The sequence below is a fragment of the Megascapheus bottae genome, chromosome 5, assembly GCF_031878675.1.
Source record: "Megascapheus bottae isolate mThoBot1 chromosome 5, mThoBot2.hap1, whole genome shotgun sequence".
NCBI lineage: Eukaryota > Metazoa > Chordata > Mammalia > Rodentia > Geomyidae > Megascapheus > Megascapheus bottae.
In genome coordinates, this window is record NC_143513.1 from 18559363 (window position 1) to 18587166 (window position 27804).

The following is a 27804-nucleotide window of genomic DNA, read 5'->3' on the forward strand; positions in this document are numbered from 1 at the left end:
AATAGGACATGTTCTCTGCAGTTTTTTGTTTTTGCTTTTTTTGCCAATTGTGGGGCTTGAACTCAGGGCCTGAGTACTGTCCTTGGACTTTTCTCAAGACTAGTGCTCTCTCACTTGAGCCACAGCACCAGTTCCAGCTTTTTTCTATGTGTGTGGTGCCAAGGAATCGAACCTGGGTCTTTGTACAATGCTAGGCAAGCACTCTACCATTAAGCCAAACTCCCGGCCCCTCTGCAGTTTTTTAAAATTATAAACATTATGTAATTTTATTGCAGCTCACTTGGGATATACAAAAAAATAGAAAATCATCTGTACTACCCCAAAAAAAATATTAAAAAAAAAAACATTTTGTATAACTATTCATAGGTCTCAGCATTATATATTTCCTATGTGTGTATATATATATTTGTGTGTGTGTATGTGTGTGTGTGTGTGTGTGTGTGTGTGTGTGTGTGTATATGTTCGTTGGTTTGTTTTGCCAATACTAGGGTTTGAATTCAAGACCTTGTGTTTACTTGGGTGGCACTATACCACTTGAACTATGCCTCCAACACTACTGTTTTGCTTGTTCCTTTTCATAGACTTTTCTGTCTGGGATGGCCTCAAATTATGATTGGATTTCAGTGCCCTGGATGCTTATGCTTACAGGCTTGACTCTGGCACCCAGCACGTATATATTCCTTTTTTTTGCCAGTCATGGGGCTTGAATTCAGGGCCTGAACACTGTCCGTGGGCTTTCCTCAAGGCTAGCTCTCTACCACTTGAGCCACAGCACTACTTCCAGCTTTTTCTATGTATATGGTACCAAGGAATTGAACCTGGGTCTTCGTGCTTGCTAGGCAAGCACTCTACCACTAGGCCAAACTTCCAGCCCTGGGAATCTTCCTCTTTAAACTTAAAATCTTAGCATTTCTTCATATTATTAAAATAAGTGTAACTTTTCTTTCTTTCTTTTTTTTTTTTTTTGAGAGGGTTCTGCTGTATTGCCTATATTACCTACACTGGCCTCAAATTTGGCATTCTCCTGTCTTGGTCTCCCAAATAGTTGGGATTGACCTGACATTGTGTCTCAGTGGTAGAGTATTTGCCTAAAATATTTGAGACCCTGGGTTTAGGATTCCGATCACTTCCCGCCCCAAAAGGTAGCTAGATTAGTGTTACAGGCACTTGCCAATGTAGTTTTGCATTATTAACACTATTAGACATGCAGTTTTCTTACGATAAAAATAATACCTATTCATTGCAAAAAATTAAAGCATAGACAAATCAAAAGAAGATAAATCTCATAATTCTCCCATAGAAAAAACACTATTTTACTATGATGTATCTCTCTTGAGACTATTTTGTTGTTGTACTTTTTTATTTATCTTGAACTTAGCACAATACCTGTAGATGGGCCTAGACCTTCTCTTTATTCGGAACAGTTCTTGGTGCATCTTAACACATCTTGGTAATATTTATTTTGAGCAGATTTGTATGACTAGCATGAATTGTAAATTCTAATTTCCTTATATTATCTCAAGAACAACACAAGTCTCATCTCTCATTTGTCAGTAAGCAGCTTTGCTGACCATCTACAAAGGATTGTTCCTTTTTGGAAAATTTCCCTTCTTTTAGTTTTCTTTTTTCAAATTGTATTTATTTATTTATCTATTTACTTATTTATGTTATCTTTCGCAAATAGTACAAAAAGGTTTCAATTCAGCATGTCAGTTTATTTTGATCAGTGTCATTGTTCCATCATTCCTCTTTATCTCTCTCAATCCCATCTATCTCCTCAAGTTTCCTAGCTTCATTTTCACATAGGTACATTGAGTACTATAATTTTATTTGCCTACCAGTCCTGACTATTTATTTTCCCCTACACCTTTAAATTCTACTCCCCTCAGAAAAAAGAAAAGGTGTTTCGGTTTTCTTTTTTTAAGCTGTATGGTAATTGTTCACAGGAATTACACCATTGGGATCTACCTCTGACTATAACATGTTTTAGTCAGTTGGATTAGCATACATTCATATGACCCAGTATATGCTTTTTTATATGTTTGTACTTTATATCTAACTTCCACATAAGAGAAAACGTGTCCTTTGTTACATTGAACCTGACTTCATTTAACATGATTTTTTCTAGATCTATCCATTATTCCTCAAATGACAATCTAGATGGATGAATAAAAATGCATATATATGTATGCCGTCAGTCATATGTTCTTGATATATTGTAGGACATCTGGGTCATTTCTATATCTTGGCTGTAGTGAATGTTACAGCAATGAAAATGGGTATGCAAGTATTTTTATTATATCCTTCTATGGTACTAATTTCTCATCAGCAGTGCAATAGAATTCCCCCACTGCATCCTTACAGAATTTGCATGCTGTTTGTACTCATGATAATAGTCTTTCTTACTGGAGTGAGACAAAATCTGTGTGGTTTTTCACTCCCTTGTAACCAGAGGTGGTGAGCATCTTTTCATGTGTTTATTGACCATTTATCCTTCTTCTGAGAGGGATCTATTTGTTCTTTTGCTTTTGAGGGGAGAAAGGAATGGGAGAGTCTGTTGTGGGACTTGATCTCAGAGCCTAGGTGCTGTCTCTGAGCTGTTTTGCTCAAGGCTAGCACTCTACCATTTTGAACCACAGCACCACTTCTGTTTTCTAATGTTTAACTGGAGATGAAGAGTCTCATGATTTTTATTGCCTGAGCTGGATTTAAACCACAAACCTCAGATTTTAGTCTCCTGAGTAGCTAGGATTAAAGGCATGGGCCACTCACTGGTTCCTGGCTTTCCTGTTTATTAATTAGGTTATTGACTCTTTTTTTTTTTGAGCTCCTTATATATTCTGGTTATTAAGCTCTTTTAGACCTTTATCTGGTAATGATGTCCCCTTTACCCTGTCTTTTTATCTTAGTTGCTGGATCCTTGTGTTAAACTTTTTAGTCAATCTAATCCCATTTGTCAGTTCTCCTATTTGCTAAATCCTTGGACTTTTCAGGAAGTTGTAGTTTTATATTTTGAACAAGCTTTGTTTTACATATTTTTTTAATTCACCAGTAGAGCTGTTTCTAGTTTTGTTTTGTTTTGTTTTCTTTCTTGTAGGTAATTCAGTCTCTTAAGGTAAATTTGTTTTGACTAAATTTTGTGTCTTTCTATGAACTTGTCCATCTCATCTAAGGTATTGACATAGAAATGTTCATAATGTTTCATTTTTATCAGGCTAGTAGTAAATTGCCCTTTCTTAAAATTATGATTCAATTCAACACCCCCCCCCCTTTTCCTGGCTAAAATTTATTTTTGTTGACCTCCAAGAATCTGTGTTTTATTCTGTTCCTCCCCAGATCCCATTCCTCCTGTTTCTTTCCATGCCTCTGTCTGGCTAACTTTTCAATCTAAAACTTAGCCAGATCTCCAAGGAACCTGTAAGTCTTAATCCCAGATAATTTTTGTAGCAATTTACTTGTTTTGAAAGCACTCCCTGGCTTGAACTTCTACAGTTTTGTTGCAAGTATTAGTTCCTTTTGGAAGAGACTTGGAGCTCTGATGGTATGTTTCAATCATTATGGCCAAAATTACCGAGTCATGTCTCTCAGAGCCAGAGAATGGACAGTGGCACATTTCTGGGTACCCCTTTGTTCTAAGAACTAAGTGGAAGCTTGGAAGCGGAATAGTAAGACTGCTGCAGAACTGTTGCAGGGGCAGAAATAGCTTTAGCTCTTCCTAACTAGCTTCTCCTGTCCTTTGAATATCTTACAGAGTAACTCAAACAGCCCAGGGCCCTTGACCATGGGTGCCCCCCCCCACACACACCTCGTGCTTGTTCTGAGGCTTGCACTCAAGGACCTGGGTACTGAGGACGTGGGCACTGTCCTTGGTTGTTTTTTCCCTAAAGCTAACCATAAGTTTCACTTAAGAGTTTTAGTGGCTAATTGGAGATGGAATCTCATGGACTTTCTTTCAAGCTATGATCCACAAATATCTTCCAGAGTAGTTTAGGGTTTCAGGTGTAACCCAGAGCCTAGCAGCCCATGGCCCTTTTATTATGCCCCATCCAAAGTAGAACTTACATTCCTGGGTTGGATGCTGGGTGGAAGAGGGAGTTCCTACCTTGAGTTATACTCACCTGGAACTTAGCCTTAGCAACAAGTGGCTGGGGGTAGGATAGAAGTGCCATGTCCTGCTCCTTCTAGGGAGATAAGCACTCTGACTGGGAGGTAGGAGGAAGGGGAACCCTATTCTTAGATACACCATTCTGTAATGTCCCTGTGTCATGGAAGTTGGAGGGAGAAGGCAAAAATTGTCTTGATTCAGATCCACAGACTTTTACTGTACAAATCTGTTAAATCTTGCTTGCTATTATTTGTGTCTGGATTCATGTCCAGAGACTTGAAATGGTGTTTTTGTTGTTGTTGTTGTTTGTTCTATGTTTTGTAATTTTCACCACTTTGGCTGGGAACTGTGAAACTCCTTACACTATTTTGGTAGAAGTAAAACTGTACTGTATACTTTTGATTGGAATTAGCCAGGCTTTTGATATTTTAGAGCAATCTTTTAAGGACTTGACAAATTTAAAGAAATTTTAGCTGGCTGTGGTGGGATATCACTTTGTTCCAAAACCTGAAGAGGTAGGAGGATCTTTGAGGTAGGAAGATGGTGAATTCAAGACCAGCTTGGGCTATCTAGAAAAAAACTGGTTGAAAAATTAATGAAGGGAATAACTTTACTAGGGACAAATATAGTCTGTAGTAACCATAAGCTCTGAGGTTAACATATTTTTGTGGCAGTTTTGAGTTTAGTGCTAACATCTTTTTTTTTTTCTTTTAACTTAAAGTTTTCAAACTTTGTACTTGTGGCTTTATGATCAACTTTATTCATTTAATCCTATTAAGTCCCTTTTATTTTTCCATAAGTAGAAACCCAGTTTGGAAAGTGTAATAATGAGTGTTTTTTATTTTTGTTAGGAGCAGTAATGAACCAGGAAAGAAGAAACAACATATCTGCCATATTGAAGGGTGTGGAAAAGTTTATGGGAAAACATCTCACCTCCGAGCACATCTACGCTGGCATACTGGGGAACGGCCTTTTATATGCAACTGGATGTTTTGTGGCAAAAGATTCACAAGGAGCGATGAGCTTCAGAGACATAGAAGAACCCATACAGGTCAGTTGCTTTTTTTTACACTTTGTACCTTTTTACTTACTTTTTTTCCAGTGCTTCCATGAGAGTTTTGATGGTAGGTTAGCTACTACATTGGAAATATACAATTTCAGGTAAAAGAATTGACTGATTGTGTAGTTGATGTTGAAGATAAATTTTTTTTACCTCATGTCTGAGATACATTACATATTCTTTTTTACATGACCTTGAAGTGTTTAAATAGATAAGAAAGCTGCATTATGATCTTACTGATGAGCAAGGGATTTGTTTTTGTTTTTACAAATCCAAAAAATTCATCAAAATACCAAGAATCATTTAGCAAATATGCATTTGATTGTTATGCAGAATTGACAGTTGTAAATATATATTTTCTGTTATTTTTTAGTAAAACAGGTTACTTAAAAATCAGTATTGAGGGCCGGGAGTTTGGCCTAGTGGTTAAAGTGCTTTCCTAGCATGCATGAAGACCCGAGTTCGATTCCTCGGTACCACATACATAGATAAAAGCCAGAAGTGGTGCTGAGCCTCAAGTGGTAGAGCTCTAGCCTTGAGAAAGTCCAAGGACAGTGCTCAGGCCCTAAGCTCAAGCCCAGGACTGGCAAAAAAAAAAAAAAAATCAGTATTGAACACAATTGTCATGAATATTTAATGTGTTTTGACTTTTCAGCACCTTAAATTTTACTACCTGCACATATTATCATGAATCCATATAAAATAATATTTTGTGTGGATTATGAAATGTTGCATAAATGATACATTACAGAATAATTCTATTCCTCATGGAATAGTTCATTTATGTTTGTTGCATGTGTGTATTGCTTTTAAGAGCTGTGACATGTTCTGCCAGGTGCCAGAAGCTCACACTAGCAGACTGAGGTCTGTAAGTTTCAGGTCTAAAACCAACCTGGAAAAAATAATCCACAAGACTCAGTCTCCAGTTAACTAGCAAAAATCCAGGCTGGCATTATGGGTCAAGTAGTAGAGCACCAGCTGTGAGCCAGAAAACTGGGCAAACATGAAGCCCTGAGTTTAATCCCAGGGTTGGGGAAAATAAGAAGCTTTGCAATATTAAATCATGTGACTATACTACTAATCCATTTCCCAGATTATCAAGGCTGTTGCTAAGTATTTTGCTGCTAGGAAGTAGTAAACATATGCATATGAAGTAGAATTATTTATTGAATCATAGAAATATGTTTTTGGTTGTAGGTAATAGTTAGAGATTCTCTAAAATGACTAGTTTATACTCTCCTTTGCTAGAATGATTAGTAGTTTCCATTTAGTGTGTGCTCACTATGCTTGTCAGGCCTCAGAAGTTTTTATCTGTTTAATATGGTTCCTATTTTTAAAATTTGTGCTTGTAGTGATTATCAGTAGGATGAAGCATCTTTCCATGTGTGTATTGGTTACATTTTTTTTCTGTTCATTACTGTTTCTCATTCCTTTGGATTGCTTTCTCTGAATTTTTGTTTTGTAGTGGTACGAATGTTTGAATTCAGATTGTATCATTCTTGCTAGACAAATGCTTTGCCACCAAACCTTCAGCCCTTTTTCTTATTTACATGATTCATATATTGTGGTTTTACCCTACACTTATATTATCTTTTATCATGTGAAAGTTTCACACTTTTAGACATAAATCTTTCATTTTATTTTTAAATTATGAAATTATCTTCTATCCCAAGTTTTTGGATTCTTCTCTCCGCCTCCCCATATTCCTGTCATTTGCAGGGCTTGAACTCAGGGCTGTCCCAAGCTCTTTTGCTTTACCACTTTGAGCCACAGCATCACTTCCAGATTTCTGGTGATTAATTGGAAGATAAGACTCTCCTGCCCAGGGTGGCTTTGAACCTTGATCTTCAGATCTCAGTCTCCTCAGTAGCTAGGATTACAGGTGTGAGCCACCAGCACCCAGTGGGTTTTTTTGTTGTTGTTGTTTGTTTGTTTGTTTTAATTTAAAAAGCCATTTTTTCTGATAGCATTATGAAGTTTTCCTTTTGCTTGTTTGATTTTCCTAAACATGATTTTTTGTTTTTGTTTTACTAGCATAGTTATTCAAAGGAGTTTTCATTGTGACATTTCCACACATGTAAACAGTGTGACCCTGTACATCACCCTTACTCTCTCCCATCCTTCTCTCCCATCTTAAAGCCGTAATTGCTATATATATTTATTTTATTTTATTTTTGCCAGTCCTTGGCTTGGGCTCAGGGCCTGAGCACTGTCCTTGGGTTTTCTCAAGGATAGAGCTCTACCACTTGAGTCATAGCACCACTTCTGGCATTTTTTTTTCTATGTATGTGGTACCAAGGAATCGAACCCGGGTCTTTCTGCATGCTAGGCAAGCACTCTACCACTAAGCTAAACTCCTGGCCCACAATTGCTCTATTTTACACATGTAAATACACTACTTTGACCATATTCACCTCCATTTACCCTGTTAATTAGCCCTTCTTCCTCCTGCTTGTTTTCTCCCATCTGAGTCTATTTTACATTCTTGAGCTTTCTTTTTAAAGGTTGTATTAATTACACTAATGCCTTCCACTACAGGATTTCCGGCCTACATATATTTTGCTCAGAATAATCCTCCTTGTTGCTTCCTTTTCCCCAGCATCGCTGAATTTTCAGTGACAGCTTTCGATGAAGTTTATTAAGCCAATTTCATACAAAGTTATACCCTCCGTCTTTCTTTACATTGTTCAAACTCCATCTTTTTTCCCCTTATCTTCCTACATACTCCAGTAGTTGTGATCAAATTCTATGTATTCTTTGTACGCGTGTGTGTGTGTGTGTGTGTGTGTGTGTGTGTGTGTGTGTGTGTTTGTTATATGTACATGTTGATGAATATATATGCTCTTTAGGTCTAGTTTCCCCATATGAATGAAAACAAATAGTAGCTTTTTGAGCTTGGTTTACCTTGCTCAACATGATGTTCTCCATTTCCTTCATTTTCCTGACATGACTGCATTTTTCTTTATGGCTACATAATCTGTGCAATATATGTACCATATCTCTTTTATCCATTCATCTGTTATTGGGCACTTCAGCCAATTTCATCCTTTGGCTATTGTGAACAGTGCTACAGTAAACATGGCTATGCAAGTATCATTCACATATGATAAGGTAGGTCTAGTTTTAGCTCTTTGTGACTTCTATAATAGTTGTTCTACTTTACATTTTTATGAGAAAATGTGCCTTTTCTTTACATTCTTGTTACTAGCTTTTTTGATGGATGCCTTTCTGGCTGGGATGAAATAGTTTTAGTGGTTTTTAATTTGAATATCCTTTATAGCTAAAGATGTTGAACATTTCTTCATGTATCAGCCATTTGTATTTGTTTTTGTGAGAATGATCAGATTGCCCATTTATTAGTTGGGTAGTTTATTTATTCTTTTGCTGCTTAATTTGTTATATATTGTGGAAACTAATCCTTTATCTATTAATGATTGGTAAAGGTTTTCTCCCGTTCTGTGTTGTCTCTTGGTTCTGGTAATTATTTTTTTTTCTGTCTTTTTTGTTTTTTGTTTTTTGTTTTTTGTTTTTTGTAGAGATGCAGTCTCAGTGATTAATTGTTATGCTTGTTTTCTGGGCACATGAAGTTTCTATACTGCAAAATAAGACCTGTACCTATAATTTCCCCTGTGTTTTCCTCTATTAGATTTGAAAATTCAAGTCTTAATTTAAGATCTTTGATCCCTTTGGATTTGATTTTTGTACATGGTGAGATAGCGAAAGAGGGCCAAATTCAGATTCTGCAATTGGAAAATCAGTTTTCCCAATATCATATATTGAAAATTAAATGATGTTGTAGATGTGTGGTTCAGTTTCCTGGTCTTCTACTGTGTTCCATTGGTCTTTGGGTCCTTTTTTTGTGGCAATACCAGGCTGGTTTTGTTACTGTGGCTCTATGGTATAATTTGGAGTTTGGTATTGTGATATCTCCAATGTTGCTTTTTTTTTCTCTCAGAATTGCTTTTGCTATTCAGGGTTTTTCATGTATTTTATTAACTTCTGGTTTGATTTTTCTGTTTCTGTGAAGACTGACACTGGGACTTTGGAGGATATTACATTAAATCTGTAGATTGTTTTGGCAGTTTTTCCATCTATATAATATTGATTGTTAGTCCATTGGCATAGGGTGGCTCCATTTTTAGTGTTTTCAGTTTTTTCTTTTAAAGTTTTATACTTTTCATTGTAGATGTCTTTGACTTCCTTAGCTAAGTTAATTACCTAGGTATTTTATTGTTGCTGAATATGGCTATTTTCTGGATTCCTTTTTTTTTTAATTGTATTTTGTTGGTGTAATGTACAGAGGGATTAGTTATATTCGTCAGGTAGTGAGTGGGTGCATTACTTCTCGAACATTGATATTCTTATGTTCTGAATTCTTTTAGGCCTATTCTTTTTCTTTCTTTTTTTTTTTTTTTTGCTAGTTGCACAGCTTGAACTTAAGGCCTGAGCACTCTCTGTTGGCTTTATCAAGGCTAGAGATCTACCACTTGAGCCACAGCACCATTTCTAGCCTTTTCTATGTATGTGGTACCGAGGAATTGAACCTGGGTTTTTGTGCATGCTAGGCAAGCACTCTACTAGTGGGCCACACTCTGAGCCAAGCTATTAATTTTTTGTTTATAGAGTAGCTGATTTTTTTAGGTGTTGATTTTATACAGTGCTATGTTTCTGAGATTATCAAATCTAGATGCCTTTTGGTGGTATCTATAGTCTATTCTATAGTCTATTCTCTCCCTATCTCAGTCTTTATTTCTTCTGACTTAATTCTCTGGCTAGGAATTCTAATACCGTATTGATTAAGAATAGGGAGAATAGGGCCTGGGAGTTTGGCCTACTGGTAAGAGTGCTTGCCTAGCATGCATGAAGACCAGGGTTCGATTCCTCAGCACCCCATATACATAGAAAAAGCCAGAAGTGGTGCTGTGGCTCAAGTGGTAGAGTGCTAGCCTTGAGAAAGCCCAAGGACAATGCTTAGGCCCTGTGCTCAAGCCACAGGACTGGCAAAAAAAAAAAAGAATAGGGAGAATAGTCTCCTTTCTGACTTTAGGGGAAATGGTTTGTTTTTCCTCTAGTATGATATTGCCTATAGGTTTTTCTTATATAACCTTTATTAAGTTCAGGTATATTCCTTGTATTTCTAATTTCTTTACAACTTTTGTTATAAAAAGGTCATTGAATTTGTCAAAGGCTTTTTCTGTGTCAAATGAGATGACCATTTGATGTGGGTTTTTTTTTTTCCCCTTCCTTAATGCCAGAAACAGGGCTTGAACTCAGCACCTCTTGCTTTTTGCTTGGCATTTTTTGCTTATGGCTTATACTCTTATCATTTAAGCCATGCTATTAGCATGACAATTATGTAATCGTTTATTCTTGTTCTGTTTATGTATTAATTTGCATATGTTGAAACCATCCTTGTATTCCTTGGATGAAACCAACTTGATTATGGTGTATATTCTTGTTAAGATGTAACTGAATTAAGTTGGCAGGAATTAGTATTCAGCAAAGAACTTCATCTATAGTTCTTATTTTTGTGTTGCTGCATTTTGTTGTAATACTTGCTTTATATAATGAAATTGCTATCATTTCTTCCCTTCCTATTTCATGGAGAAGCTTGAGTATTGGGGTTTTTCTTTAAGGACTGGGTGATGATTCTATTTGGTCTTGAGGGTTTTGTTGTTGTTGTTTTGAGATTATTACTGATCAGTCTTATTACGTGTAGTTTTTTATTGTTTTTGATGAGAATAAAATTAATTGGGGTTACAATATTTTTCTTCAGTATAGAAAGCCATTTTTCCCTTTTGTAAAATTCTTATTTGTAGTATTTGAGGCTCAAACCAAGTATTGTGCACACTAGACAGGCTGTCATTTGAGTTCTATCTTAGTCTTTTCTGACTTAGTTATTTCCAGGTAAAGTCTTACTTGTCTTTCATTTTATACTTCCCCAAATAGCAGGGATGGTAGTAACATCACTATTATGCATAGCCTTTTCATTGTGAAGTTCTTATGAACATTTGCCCAGCCTGGCTTCAGACCATGATCTCCCCAATCTCTAGCTTCCAGAAAGCTAGGATTACAGATGGAGCCACTGTGCCTGTCCTGGAAAGCCATAACCTGACTAATTTATTACAATCAATTTATAACAATTTTCTCATTCTCTGGGATCCCTATTTTGAAGCTTTAAGCTATAGGCAGAGGAGTTGGAACTGGACACTGATTGATGGTGGTTCACATATGTAACCCATTAACTACCCAAAAAAGCTGGAAAAAAGAGTTATAGCTCAAGTGATAGAGCAATATCCTTGACCAAAAAAAGCTAAGGACCCAGAGCTCAGGTCTTGAATTCAAGCCCTGCAACTGGCACATGCACACAAAACAGAGAAAGGGAGGAGGGGGGGCGGGGAGATAGGCACTAGGTGGAAGTTAATTGAAAAAATACAATATTCAAAGTAAAAAAATAATGCCTCATATGCTCAGTAGACAAATAGAGGCAAAGAGGAAAGAGAGGGGTTGAAATACATCACTAGAAATTAGAAACTGAAAAACAGAGGAAGGAGACTGGGAAAATAAAATATGAACTGGAGCCAGGTGCTGGTGGCTCACACCTGTAATCCTAGCTACAGGGCACTGAGATCTGAGGATCGTTGTTTGAAGTCAGGCCAGGCAAAAAAGTCCATGAAACTCTTACCTACCAAAAAAGTTGAAAGTACAGGTGAGGATCAGGTAGTAGAGCACTAGCCTTGAGCAAAAGAAGCTTAGAGACAGCATCTAAGCCCTGAATTCAAATCTCAGAATTAGCACAGAAAAAAATAAAAATATAACTCATAAGTATTAGTTCCATATTTTTAAAAGTCTTAATGGACTATATAAATTCTCTATATTCTAATATTAAACAATATTCAAATAATCCAAAAGAAAAGAAGAAATAGAGGAGTTAGAACTGAACATGGAAACTGAAAACATGTTAGGAAGATAGATTTAATTCTGGTCAAATAATGAAATGCAAATGGTCAAACATTAAAAGGATGTGCTTGTTGGTTGACTTTCCTTTTACTCTTGAAATTAAAATTCACTTTAAAGCATAACCTATACATTAAAATTAACTTTAGAGTATATTCTAACAGAATATGTATTTTATTTAGGAGTACAAGGAAGACCATATTCTGGGCCATAAAACACACTATAAAAAATAAAGAATAAAAATCATATGGAGTGTGTATGCCAATGATTGAACCTATAATTTTAGCTGTTCAGGAGTCTGTGATCTAGAGGATAGTTCTTCAAAGTAGACTGGGCAAAGAAGTCCTCAAAATTTTACTTCCAAAAAGTAACTAATGAGAAAACAGGAATTCTGGCTCATATGGTAAGAACATCAGCCCATCAAGTAAGCAACAAGTTCAAAACCTGCTACTGGCAATAAACAAACAAACAAATAACAAAAATACCCAATGGTTTGGAAATTAAATGGCACATTTTTGAATGGGTCAAGCAAAGTCTCCAGGGAAGTTAGAAAATATCTTCAACTGAAAGAAAACACAACACAGTTAAATTTGTAGAATGCAGGTAATGTAATGCTCAAGTGAATTCATAACACTAAATCCTCTTATTGATTGTTTTACATAAAAAGAAATTTTAGCTAGATGCCAGTGGCTCACGCCTGTAATCCTGGCTGCTCAGGAGGTTGAGATCTGAGGATCTCAGTTTAAAGTCAGTCCAAGTTGGAAAATCCATGAGATTCTTATCCTCAGCTATCAAAGAAGCTGGAAATAGAATGGTGGCTCAGGTGGCTAGAGTGCTGGTGTTGAGTAGAAAACCTGAAAAATCAGTGCCCAGGACCTCAGACCAACATATTACACACACACATACATACAATCAAGTCAATTATTCAAAAAGATTTTCAACTTACAATGCAAGTAAAAATCCAAAACAAAAAGTTAACAAAAAATGAAAATAGGAAAATAGTAAGGGGAAAAAAACCCATTCTGTGGAAGAGAATGGGGATGTGGGTTTTGTTGTTGTTTGGTTGGCTTATCCTCTACTCTCCTCCCTTTGGCAGTAGTGCTAAGTATCAAACCCTGGGAAATCAACCTGCTGTACAATTGAGATAAACTGGGCACTCAGCCCCTTCAAACTAAGATCTGGTTTGCTGTCTGAAAAAGTACTCCATCCAGTTTATTCTGAAACCTTGATCAGCATCTCAGACGTAGACACTAAATGGTCAAAAAGGAATGCTTCATATAACTCTATTCTTAACATTTGAGAACTATCTCAAGACATTTATCTACCAATACCTACTTGTAAAGAAATAGGCAAGGGTAGCCAGGGTGGCTCATGCCTGTAATCCTAGTTACTCACGAGGCTGAGATCTGAGGATCAAGGTTCAAAGCCAGCCCAGGCACAAAAGGACTTAAGATTCCTATCTCCAGTTAACCTCTAGAAATTGGGAAGTAAGGCCCAGGCCCAGGGGTAGGGTGGTAGCCTTGAGCTGAAGAGCTCAGGGACAGTGCCCAGGCCGAGTTCAAGTCCCATGACCAACAACAGCAACAAAAAAGAAATAGACAAGGGTTAGAGGCATAGGACCAAAGTAAAATTCTACATGATTTTATTGCAGCTACAGAGGTCAAACTAGCCCAGCCCTTAACTTCATTAAAAAAAGGAGAAAGAAATAGGTATCATTAGCATTTATATCTCAGTGAAAGAAATTGAGTTTGTAGTTTGAAACTTTAAACAAAGAAAACCCTCGTCCCAGATGATACTATTATTTAATTATACAGTTTGAGAAAGTATTTCATCCTTAATACCAGTTCTAAATAGTTCTCAAAATGTCTTGAGATACTTCTAAAAATTAATTGTGAAGAAATATTTATCAACTCATATTATTGGTCTCTATTATAACAAACCAATGGCATTACTACAGAAAAGTTTTCATACATTTAAGTGTTAATATTCTCAAAAAATATTAGCAGATTAAGTCCAGTAATATATAGAGAGGATAATACATCAGAACCAAATAGAGTATTCCAGGAATAAAGAGTATTTGAACATTTGCAAATCAGTATGACAGTATAATTTACCATATTAATGATAAAAGAAAAAAATCACAGGATTAGTAAAGTTCTGTGTCTGTTCAATGTGTTGTTGTTGATGATGATGTTTTGCCAACTCTGGGGCTTAAACTCTGGGCCTGGGTGCTGTCCCTGAGCTTCTTCGTGCTCAAAGCTAGCACTCTATCCCTGAGCCATAGTGCCACTTCTGACTTTTTTCATAGTAGTAGTTTATTGGAGATAAGAGTCTCATGGACTTCAAACTGTGATCCTCAGATCTCAGCCTCCAAGTAGCATCAGGCGTGGGCCACCAGTGCCTTGCCCAATGTTTATTTTTATTAAAATGTCCAACAAACTAAGTTTAAGAAAACACAAATTTAGTGGCTTGAAATTCCATTTATTATTTCATAGTTTCTTTAGGTTAGAAGTCCAGCTGGTCTCATGGAAATGTTCTATTTAGAAGATGTCAGCAGGGCTGCATTTCCTCCTACAGTCACTAGAGAAAAATCTGCTTACAAACTTAACTGTCAGTTGAATTCAACCCTTTGCTATTGTTGGACATAAGTCCCTGTTTCTTGTTGCCTGTCAACTAAGGGTCTTTGCTATGAAGGTTCATATTTTTCTCATACTTGGCCACATGTCCTCCTCTAGCAACATGGTCAAGTCCTTCTTACATAGTTCTAAATTCTACAGAAAGTTCTGCTTTGAACAGCTTATGTAATTAGATTGGGCCCACAGAGATAATACAGAATAACTGCCCTGTACTAATTTCCATCAACATAGATACATCTACAAAAATCACTATTACACGTAAATGTAATGTATACACAGCTTTCAGGAAATAAAGTGTGGACATATTAATAGGTTCATTCTACTCACCATAGTTGCTGTTACCAACAGTTTTAATAATTAGATGCCTTTTTTATCAAAGGTAATCATATTGTAAATAATTATAAAATAATTAAAATACTTCTAATTATGAAAAAAATATACAGTTAATAATAAACACTGCATACATTCTTTAAGTACACTAATAATGTTTGCTAAGGGTGGGGAAAATGAAGCATTTCTGATATAACAGAAAACCTACTTCGCTGTGGAAAAGTATAATGATCTGCAATGAGTCCTGCCTCTAATGAAAATATAATTATACAATATAACTTTAATATTTATTCTGTCTTTTATTCTTGGAAACTAATTATATCCTCACATCACTTGTAAGTAGACAGACTTGGAAGTCTACATACTAACCAGGTCACCATTACTTTTCATTTCTCTTACTGTTTGTCACCAAGTAGCTGGGGAGGCAAATTAGTTTCCTCCCTCCCTCCCTACCTTCCAGAGATTCTCAGTGGTTCATTTTTCCTATGACCACTGACTGGCACACTGTGGGTATCCTACAAGTATTTGTTGAAAAATGTCTTGAGTTTTAGGAACATGCTAGTATTGCACATCTGTGTCCTGATATAATGATCCCAGGTCCCAGGCCTTCACCACCTGATCACAGCTTTTGTTGCAATAAAGTGTCAGCAATCTTTACTTGCACTCTGGTGGTATAGCATAAAAAGCCAAGACTACAAGTCAGTCTTGCTCTGACATTAGTAAGTTATAAGACTCCCAAGTAAATAAAATTAATTTCTGAGCCTCAACTTTTTCATGTACAAAAGGAAAATAGCTTTAGAAATTTTCCACTTGAAAAATTTGCAGAAAGTTTAAGAAATTTTCGTTTAAAATAAAATAGGAAAGCTAAAAAAATGAAAGCGATAGGGCCAGGAGTTTAGCCTAGTGGTAGAGTGCCTGCCTAGCATGCATGAAGACCTGGGTTCGATTCCTCGGTACCACATATATAGAAAAAGCCAGAAGTGGTGCTGTGGCCCAAGAGGTAGAGCACTTGCCTTGAGAAGGCCTAAGGACAGTGTCCAGGCCTGGAGTTCAAGCCCCAAGAATGGAAATATAAGTAAAATAGAAATAAAAGAGTTCATGACTGGTCCTCAACTATGTTTAACTTTTCCATCCTTACTATGTGCCATCATTCACAATATTCAAGTCACTTTAAAGGTTTATTGCTTTTACTTTAGGTGTTTGAAGAATTTTACCTAAAGCATATATTCTATCCTTTAATTTATTAAAATGGAAAGAGATAAAACAGTTCTAAAAGATACTGCAAATGAAATTGCTTTTAAAAAAAAGTCAAAAGTGAGCACATAGAAGGGGAAAGTATCTGACTCAGAAAAATTTATACTTGTAGCAGCTTTTCTCTTTGTAAGTCAGAAGCCGAGCAAAAGGGCAAAAGTTAGCCAAAGTGATTTTTTTTTCTTATCCAAGTTCTGCATCACACTGGGAAGAAATCATTTTATTCCTACTACAATCTCAGGAGAAAAGACTATAACTTATAATTACCCATTATCAACATCAGGATATATCAGTTGCTATATGTAGAAATAAAATGCCTTTTTAGTTATTCATTTTAGCTTTTGTTTATTCCAAGCTTAGAAATAGTCCTAGGACCAATTTAAATTTTGATGAGAATATATAAAAGGATTGTTTTGTATAACAAAGTAACAGCATGTTTCCCATTCATTTTTGATTTTTGAAAATCACAGTATTCTTCAGAATTTGAAATATGCTTCTCTAGATTAAACCTGAAATCTAGTTATCAGTTTTAAAGAAATGGGGGCATATGGGATAGTTTTCAAGATTATTTTGTTAGGAATCTTACATTTTGGATAGAATAGAGGTCCTTAGTGGTTAACCTCTTCTTTGATTCTCTGTCACATGGGTTTCTCTTGTACTACACTGTTTGTGTGATAGTATTTTTAAACAGAAAGAAAAGGAGGATGTACATATGGTCAGATTATTATTTTAAAAATCCACTGGTGGCTCATACCCGTAATCCTAGTTACCCAGGAGGCTAAGATCTCAGAATCACAATTTGAAGCCATTCTGGCAGGAAAGTCTGTGTGACTCTTGTCTCCAGTTAATCACCAGAAAACTGAAAGTGTTATTGTGTCTCAAAGTAGTAGAGCTCTATCCTTGAGGAAAAGATCTCAGGGATAGCACCCAGTCCCTGAGTTTAAGCCCTATAACTAACAAAGTAATAAAAATAAAAATTCTACCACAAAAAAAGCAGGTGATGACAAAATAAAATATTAGAAATTATAGTTTCATTTGCTCTTTTTCTATACAGGTGAAAAGAGATTTGAATGCCCAGAATGTTCGAAAAGGTTTATGCGGAGTGATCATCTCTCCAAACATGTCAAAACACACCAGAATAAGAAAGGAGGTGGGACAGCCCTTGCCATTGTTACCTCGGGAGAACTGGACTCATCTGTTACAGAGGTGCTTGGCTCCCCAAGAATTGTCACAGTTGCAGCCATTTCTCAAGATTCGAATCCAGCAACTCCCAATGTTTCAACCAACATGGAAGAATTCTGAAAAGTTATTTATAACAGAGACCTCTAGTGTTGCACTTAAGTTTACACACCTCTGAAAATCTGGAAATGGGCTGGTCAAGTGTATTACAGAGTAGGAAATCATGTTTTCATTCTTGGCTTCAGTATTCCAGGGTTTTGGTTCAACACACAAAGTGTTGAATTAAAAAAAAAATAGAAAAAGCAAACTAATATACTGGAAACAGAAAAGTATTTCCTCCATACTGTAAATTGTAATTGTTGGAAGTATGTCACATCACCTTAAAACAGAAGCCTCCCCTCTTATAACATTATGTGTTGACACATTCAAAAGTACAAAGCTACAAAAGTAGTTTACAGGTTAAACATTATTTGGACTTTCTTTGGAAGTACTTTGTTATAAATTCAGTCAGTAATAATTTATGCATATTTCTTTTTATAGCACAGAAAACAGTAAATTGATAATAAGGATAATATTATATTTCCATAGCTTGATTTCAGAAAAATCAACTCAAAATAGTTTTGGCCGTCTTTTCTAAATGTTAAAAATTCTTCAGGAGTTGAATTAGGTAAGTTCCAAAAACAGTTATCTGAGATTTGTCTCAGGTCTTTATTACCACTACATTATAGTAGTGTGTATGCAGACAATCAGTGAAATCCAATTACTTTCTCCATTTTGGAGACACAAGCAGAACATAGAGCTAAATCTTAGGTTAAATTTTAGATTGAAACTTTAGGCAGATGCTAGGGGAAAAAATGGTTAAACTAGAACTCATGATGGCTTCAAAAAAATAAAATGAAGCAACTTATTAACATACTATGTTTTAAAGTTAGTATTGATTATATTCCTAACCCTAGGTTGAACTACAAAATTTGATTTAAAATGTTTATATTGGAAATATTTGCATAGATTATAAATGATTTTGTAGTTTCATATTGTGTAAATATAAGTTGCGATGTGCAGAATTCTTTATGCTTTGACTTGGTAGCCAAAGAAAGAATTATCACACTTTTTTAAGGCCAGCAGAAAATTATTTTAGCTGCATAATAGTTTATTTCCTTTACTAAAAATTGGTTAGTTCTATTTTGTTTTCAGTAGTGCGTTAGAAGGCTAGTTAATTCACATCTCAGTGATGTCTTTTTGTCATGTCAATAACAGAACTTCCCTAAAAAATTAGACGGCCTAGCAAATATATAAGAGATATTATGAAGCAAAAATTATTTTTGGAGACCCAGATTACTTTTCACTGAAATAGTGACTAAAGAAAAATTATATTTCATTTATGCAAGGATCTTGTAGCAAAGTGTCTTGTTAGGAAAGATGGCCAAAAGTTTCATATGAAAAAAATGCATATTTCAATAGCTTAAATCAGTAAGATGCTTCATGTTTTTTTTTAAATATTTACATAGAATCACAATGAATGAAACCGATCATTGCAAATCAGTTTTTATCTGTTTGGTCTATTAACAGATTAGTATGGGCACTGTTTGAACACAGGTACATGTTTTCTTGTGCTTTCTCTATTATTTCAGGAAAAGTACTATTCATGAGAACTCTCTTCCAAAATTGTGATGTTTCTTGTATTTTGATGAAGGAGAAATACTGTAATGACCACTGTTTACACTATGCTCACTTTAGGCCAGCCCTTTGTAGCGTTATATAAAGCTGAAAGTCTTTTGTGCTTTCAGTTTGTATAAAAAAGCTTTGAGATTAAAGGAAAAAAATTTTTACACTGTGGTTATAAATTTCAAGTTTCTTAAAGCTTTTGTAGACTTGTAACAGAGTCTTTAAATTTTAGTTGGATTTTGTAAATTGTTTTGTATATTTTATTTAATGTACTCTTAACAACTGATGTATCTGGCTTTAAAACATCAGAATCAGTTTGTTGTTTCGTTTGGTACAGAGGAGCATTTGGTAGTGTTAATTTTAATTTTATTATATAGGAGCTGAAACATCAAATATATATTTTATCATGCTACACAATCAGTGCTATAAATTTTTTTATGCAAAGAACTTTCTTAATATTTTAATCATGTTTTTTTTCTGTGACACTTTTGTTGTTAATAGCAATTATGAGCACTCTGCATTAGGATTCCATGAACCCATGTATTTTCATCAGAAATGCACGTTATTTTTTTTAAATCAACAATGAGGCCTATTATAAATTTATCAAACTGAATCTGGATAGCTTTATGGCATCTAAAATATATTAATTTATTTTAGCAGGTGCACATTTCACCCCTGAAATTAGAAATATTTTGACAGTCTGTTCTGCATACCATTCTGAACCTACTTTTCTATCTTAGAAGAATCGTAAATCTCAATGTCCTTTATTTGACGCAGTGGGATATAGCTGTTAGAAGTAATAGGGCACAGATGTGTGGTAGAGACTTGTTTAATGGCATTTCACTGTTCATTCCCTTGGCCACCATTATAAAACTTTTCTTTATTGTAATTATCAGTGCAAAGCTATGTATTTATCATGGTAGAACTCCAGTGTTAGAATAGTTTTTTCTTACAGTATACTTTCTTTGGTTAGGTTTGTGTATGTGTTGCTGATTACATTAGAACTTGATGTTAAGTCATTATTTATCACACTCTCATGAGAGCAGTAATAAAAGTGTGTAATCTAGGAGAAAAAGTTAATTTGTCAAACTTAGATAAGCATGAGACTTAGGTCCTATTTTTCAATTTTATAACTGTTTTATTGCAACAATATTTGTATTTAAGTCTCCCATTTTAATGCCTTGTGGTGTTTTTTTATGCATGTCACTAAGTTGTCATCTCACATAAATTGATGTGCAGCATAGGGTATTAAATCTACATGATGATTTTAAAACAGAAATAGTTGATGGTAAAATGTAAATGTTTTGCAAAAATTCCTTATAAAACTTTCGTAGTAACATTTCACTTGTAAATTTTTTTGTAAAAAAGAAAATGAAAAAAAAAAAAGATGAATCCAGGAAAAAAAAAATCTTGTTTCCCATAGTCTAGAATTTAGACAATTACTCTGCCAGCAAAGCCACTGGGGCTGTAATTGACATTTTTACAGTGCTGATTTGTATAAAATTTGTTTTTTGTGGATTTGAAAATAAAATCATGTACAAGTTGTTGCCTGCAATAACAATTGCAAGTAACCTATTAAAAATTCCCTTGAGTTTAACATGTTTCATTTAATTATGTCTACTATAAAGCAGCAATAAATTGTTTGAACTATCAACCTTCTTATGACAGTGAACACCGAAAAGTTAAATGCTTCTCACCAGAAATCATTTTTGGCAATCCTTCTTAATTCCTAGTGTTAAGATCTGGTCATTATTTCTCTGAATATTACTGCCAAAGAATACCAATTCAAAGTCCACTGACATTTATGAAAGTTGAATTTTCATTTAACCAGTTTTGCTTAAATACTTTGAACCAATGAATGTTAGGAAATTATAAGAAGATCTAAAGACATAATTAAAATAGTATTTAAGCTTATAGAAATTGAGAAGCAATATAGGACACACAGATGCCACCAAGTCTGCACGCAAAAGCTGTCTTCCCTTCTGAGAGGGGCCACTGTCATCTCTTGAGTGCATTATTGTAATGACTTCAGTGAAAACACTTTCAAGCACATTGATCTAGCAAAGCAGGCTAGGGAGAGCTGTTAGGCAGAAAACTGGCTTTGTGGCAAAAGATTCTGTTGTAAGCAGAGCCTATATAATACAGGGAGAAATTGCTTGTCCAGCAGAACTATAAGTGCGAGTATATATAATGTATGTATGCATAATATATGTTCATAATAGTAAAAATCAACCAGGGAAGAACTAAATAATACTACTCTGCCAAAGAAAACAGGAATAAATTTATCAGAATGCTTTATTAAAAGTAAAGATGTATTTTAATTACCTGAAAAAATTTACACTTGAAAGTGTCAGGGTGATACTGTTCCTTGCTTTTTAAGATTTTTAATGTAACCATCTGGTTTTGAATGTCTAGGAGTTTCAGCCACATGAACAGCCATGAACATGAACAAGATTGACTTACAAAGAAGTAGGATTAATCACTTTATATAGGTAGTTGACAGAATCATTGGTACAATGAGTAGGAAAGCTGAAGCAGCACTAAGAAGCAGTACTACTGAAATTCAATGAAGAGAGCTTTGAGGTCATGGGAAAACATGATTCTCTTAAGTTCAGATACCTATTTATAGGGATACAGAGAGTACAAGTTCCTGAAAGAAATGTGGAATTCTTTATTCCTCAATGATTTTTGAACCACATCATAATATTTACTGCCCATAATTCACAGGATCAGTTTTTTAGGGCATGTGCTTTCATTTTTCTTAAAATCTGATTAGCATAGCCTTGGGCTCTGCTCTGATCTTCTTAGTAGCAAGTAGCAATGAGATTATTTATAGATACCTGAGAGTAATTTCAAGTGGAAATAGAAACCAAAGACAAGAGGAAAAGAAGGAGCATAAAAGTCTATTTATAATGCAGACAAACATTCTCCGTGGTGACAGCAAAGCACTGTGACAGAGGCCTTGGATTGGGAGTCCTGGATATTCAGACTGGACTTCTGGTTTTGCTACTTCCTAGCCAAGTATTCCTGGGTAAGTTGTTTTAATTTTTCTATTTATCTTCCCCATTGAAAAGTAAGTATATTTAGATTAAGGTAACTGTATCATGCACCTGACAAATACTTTTCAGTACATGAATTAGCTGCTATTATAAGTAAAACTCATAGGGAGATTGGCCAGGCATAACAAAATACCCTAAATAATACTTATATAAATAATAGAAATTCATTTCTCACAGGTCTGAGGCTGGGAAGTCAAAGGTCAAATTCAGATTAAATGTCTAGTGAAAATCTCTTGCCTAGTTTCTGTGTTCCTTGATCATTGCCTACATAGTAGCTTTCTGAATCTTTTTTTTAGTAAAGGCACTAATCTCATTCACAAGGGCTCCAAGTTCATGATCTAGGCACTTTTCAAGGGCCCTTCCTCCTCATACATTGGTAATTAGGTTATAACTTCAGTTTTTGGAGATATTCAAACTATAGCAAGAGGTTCAGAATAGTTCCCAATTATCCTAATGCTGAAATGCTTCGAAAATGAGTGTGAATTACTCGTTTTAATTTTTTTTCTCGAATCATCTGTGAGGTAGTTTGGGATATTTTGCCTCATAATATGGGGATAGTCTTCTGGAGAACCCTGCTCCTTGTGGCTTAGTAGAAATTGCAGAGAGCCTGGAGTGCAGGTATACAGGTAATGTAGGTAGGAGTCAAGGCTTTAGTAATAATTGGGCCCAAGTTAAGGCCTGGTTCAGATTGTGTGATTTATTATCTCCTGAAATGTGGTCCAATAAATGTTTTATTTTATAGTAGGAATATTTTTTGAGATGTAGAAGCCATAATAAAGTTGTATTTCCTGCTGATAAAATCATTCCTGGCTGATGTATTTATGCTGAAATTAAATACCTTAGTATATTATGATGTTAGATAAAGGGCATTGTGGCTTCCAAATGTTCTGTCACCTTATCAGTTGAAGATGAGTACTGAGGAAAATAAGGCAAGCAATAAGCTAAGCGCAAGAAGAGTCCAACTCAATTCAGTGATACTAACAGCTATTTATGTCTTTATGGCTTTTCTTATGTTTATTCTTCATTAGGTTCACATTTAAAATCTATATGTCTGTTAGAGTATCATACATTTTCTAGCTTATGGTAATAAGTCAAATTTATAAGGTACTATGATTTTGTATTACTTGTTCCTCTTGTTGGAAATTGAAGTCCTACTTTGGTGATCATATACCTTAGTTTTTTTTTTTTCCTTCTTTTTTTGCCAGTCCTGGGGCTTGAACTCAGGTCCTGGGCACTGTCCTTGAGCTTTCTCAAGGCTAGAGTGCTACCACTTGAGCCACAGCACCACTTTCAGCTTTTTATGTGTATATGGTACCGAGGAATTGAACCCAGAGCTTTTGCATGCTAGGCAAGCACTGTAGACTTCAACTTAAGAAGAAATGGGTGGCGGGAAGCAAACCCAAAGAGTTTCTTTTTCCAAATTTAAATATAATTTTATATTTTATATATTCTGTTAAGTATTAAATAGTTTTTTTAATTGTTGGGATAATATATAAAGGGGTTACAGTTACATTTGTCAGATAGTAGGTGCATTACTACTCACACATTGATACCCCTTCTCATGTTTTTGTCCCCATTTCCCTTCCCCCACACCCTCCCTATCATCCTGTTTTCCCCCTACCTATTTCAAATAAACAAATGAGAGTTTCTTTAAGTTGATTATTTTATGGATATAGTTACTGTTCAGTATTTTTAGGAAAAATATTACCTTATAGGATTTTAGAAGTATTTTGGTTTGTTTTTTTACATGTTCCAGGGCTTTAGCTCAGCTTGGGCTTCATCCCCGAGCCTCTCTGTGCTCAAGGCTAGTACTCTAGCCACAACATCACTTCTGGGCCTTACTGTGTTTGTGGTACTGAGGAATCAAACTCAGAGCTTCATGCATGTTAGTAAAGTACTCTACCACCAAGCCACATTTCCAGCCTGAAGTTTTTTATTTTCAATATTTATTTAAACATTTTGCTTACTTGAATTCTGATCTTAGAAATTCTTAAATGAATCAATAAAGACCACTAAAAATAATATTCAAATGAAGTATTTGTCTTATACATTTTATTCCAATACAATATTGATTAGATTGAAGTATTTGTCTTTTACTAAGAAAAATATAAAATGTCATTTAACTGTCATTCAGAATACTTCCATAATTGCAGTCTTAAAAAAAAAAATCAAGTAACTGTTCAGCTTCAGTTTTGTTTTTTGTTTTGTAGCTGAGCTGCCATTTGGCCTAAAATCCATCCAGATTGTGAACCCAGGAGAGGCTGTTGTCTGCTATACTCAGTCTCAGCTGAAAGGCCCAGAACTGATTGCTTTGTTCTTAAAAAGCACAAGGACTCTTCAGAATTTACATACATTAGGTATCACATGAAGAGTAACCTATTTAAGTTCAGTTCATTTCCCTTAAGATTTAAAAAAAAAGATTGGTTCTCTATCATAGATATAACGGTGCTGATTTAAATGTTTATATTGGCCAGAAATTCTTCCATTGAAATGTAAGCCTCAAAAGTGATGGCTTAGAAGTAGAGCAGATGATTGGGCCGGGAGTTTGGCCTAGTGGTTAAAGTGCTTGCCTAGCATGCATGAAGACCCGGGTTCGATTCCTCGGTACCACATACATAGAAAAACAGTCGGAAGTGGTTCTGAGGCTCAAGTGGTAGAGCTCTAGCCTTGAGAAAGTCCAAGGACAGTGCTCAGGCCCTAAGCTCAAGCCCAGGACTGGCAAAAAAAAAAGAAGTGGAGCAGATAGAGTTGACCATTACAAAGGCATCTTATGAAAGAGGCTCCAGAGAGCTAGCTATCCCTTGTCCCTTCATGTGAGGGCATGGGGAGAAGAAGCCATCTATGATCAGAGTAGCGCTTGCTTGCCAGACACCAGATGGGTCGAAGCTTTAATCTTCAACTTCTCAGGCTCCAGAAATAGGAGAAATAAATTTTTGTTGTTCATAGGCACCAAATTTATGATACTTTTGTCACAGCAGCTGAACAAAGAAAGAAATGACAGTCAAAATACTTACCAAGAGACTATGTACAGCATTCCTACATTCTCTGTGGAAAAAGTAATAGAGGAAGGTCCCAGAGCAAACTCTGCTGCTTCTCTTACCTTCTTGCTGGTTCCTACGAAGGTCATGAAATAGTAGTAGGGGTTCAGAAATAGACATGACTTTTACCTCCTGGCATATAGAAATACCCCACATTTTAATAATCAGTGTGATTACACAGATGTTCCAGTGGAATGTGTGCCCATGTGCTCTGCCTATGCCCAACATTGAATTTGTAGATAGAAAAATCCAGTCCCAATAATATTCATTGATTTCTAAGTCTCACAGATTTCCTTGCCCAGGCTGGCTTTGAACCATGATCCCCAAATCTCAGCCTCCTGGGGGCTGGGATTAGCTGCTGTGAGCACCTTGCACCTGGCTCAGAGATGGTAGTGTGTTTTGTTTGTTTGTTTGCCAGTCCTGGGCTTGAACTCAGGGCCTGAGCACTGTCCTTGGACTTTCGCAAGGCTAGAACTCTACCACTTGAGCCTCAGCACCACTTCCGGCTTTTTTCTATGTATGTGATACTGAGAAATCAAACCGGAGTCTTCGTGCATGCTAGGCTGCTGGGGGCCAAGTAACGCCAAGTCTAACTTTGAGCTATATCATCAGTATTATGAATAACTTTCTGCTTAGACTTGATTACCATTGGTTACAAATGTGTTTTTGCCCCTAGTACTCTCTGCTGAGACCTATAGTGGGAGTAAACACGTGGACCTCCCTGTCCCGTCCACCTTTGTGGCTGATAGGCTCCAGCACCCGATATTAGGAGGAGGGACTTCGGGAATAAGGAGAGATTCCTGCCTTGAGGAACCTGTTTGTGCTTTGGAGAAGGAGGGCTGCGTGCAAGCTGTCAGTGGGGCCCCTGTCCTCCCTTGGCTCATCCTGGTCGTAACTACCACATCAGTTCTGTACTCCTCCAGTAGATGGTGACTGATGAATTACTCTCCCATTGATGGTGCACTGTGCTTAGTGACTTGTTCCTAGTGAGTAGAATAAAATGAATGTGACCATGTATGAGTTCAGAGACTGAGTCACATAAAGTTGGTCACCTTAGTTGTCAGACCAGTTGTCAGCTGATAAAGCAGCTACCATGTCATCCACAGCCCCTTCAAGAGGTGAGGACTGGCACCTCTGTGCAGCAGTGTCCTAAGTGTTCAAGTGGGTACTCCTGCTCAGCCCATCACGTGAAGACTGCAGCCTCAGCCCACATTTTGACCACTCCCTCATCAAAGAATCTGACCCAGGAAACCTTTCAGATGATGGTAGTGGTGGTAGTGATGATTTTATGTGTTAATAGTGGGCTTGAAGTCAGGGCCTTGCACACTAGTCTTTTTTTACTCAAAGCTAGCAGTCTTCCGCTTGGTCCACATCTCTGCTTCTTCCAGTTAATCGGAGATAAGAGTCTCTGTCTAGCTGGGCTGGCTTTGAACCAGGATCCACAGATCTCAGCATTACAGGTGTGAGCTACCAGTGCCCAGCTCCTCAGACATTTGACTCAGCACAAACTGAACTGATAAATGTCTGAAGTTGCTCCATTTGGGGGGTAATATGCCACAATAGATAATAAATGTGGCATAAGTCATTAATTTTCAAAATGTATTGTCTGTGCCTTTAAGAGTATTGAAGAAGCAGAATCCACAGGATACTCCACTGGAATCATCCAAGAATTTTCTCTACCTTCTCTGCAAGTTCTACTGATTATAGACAATAGAAACTGCAATAGTCTTGTTTGCTGCTGGGCCACATATGGAAGACAGACTCCAATCTGAAGATACTATATCTAGAGGGAAACGTACGCCATCAAAGTGATCTACTAGAATGTAAATCATTTTAGCCATTTCCTTTCTACTTCCATCAAGTCTTGTGTAAGACCTTCCCCTTGTCCATTTCAAGAGAATCCTATTGTTGGCAGGGAGTGGCTGTATTTGTGTCTGCTTCTATACATGAAGAGAGAGAGATGGGTTGATGCTGGGGCTGACATACTGCCTCTCCCACTTCCCAGCGCTAGCATCCCTGGCTTCGTTAGGGAAGAGAGAGTCCTCTTTGTATTGGCTGGGACTGGTGAGATTTGGGGCATGAGTGAGGACATTTATTCATGGAGAGTAGGGAATATCCTGATATCACATGATATTCTGTATCCTGGAATAATTCACTGCCGGCACATTAGAAATATAAATATTTATTTAGGGAGAAAGGCAAGCATGCAAACAGTGCTTACTGGTTTATGAAGAAAGCTGAGCAGTGTGCACAGCCAAAGTAAATAGAAAAGAAAAAAGATTAGACTGACCAACGCGCACATCAATCTCTTTCTTCATTCTTTCCCTCTAGATAAGAAATTTTACAGGAAAGGGTTTTGGAAATTGCTGAGCAGCAAGTGTACCTGTGTTTCCATGCTGGAAAAGAGATGGACCGTCTAATTCCTAGCATTGCCACTGAGCTACATCCCAGCCCCTGGACTTTCTCTGATCTCCAGGAAAGATGTAGTAGACAAAAATAGAAACAAAGCTGTTTAATATGACTT

General features: G+C 36.2%; 1 protein-coding gene across 2 annotated transcripts in view; it reads left to right on the top strand.

Moving 5' to 3' along the window:
* Sp4 (Sp4 transcription factor) overlaps window positions 1-20780 on the top strand; it is a 68262-nt gene extending 47482 nt beyond the window's left edge. For both annotated transcript variants that reach the window (XM_090332735.1, XM_090332736.1), the window contains exons 5-6: window positions 4957-5156; window positions 17394-20780. In XM_090332735.1, coding sequence (XP_090188861.1) covers window positions 4957-5156; window positions 17394-17641 — 448 coding nt within the window. In that variant the 3' untranslated portion in view covers window positions 17642-20780. The remainder of the gene's footprint in view (window positions 1-4956; window positions 5157-17393) is intronic.
* The last annotated feature ends 7024 nt before the right edge of the window (window positions 20781-27804 follow it).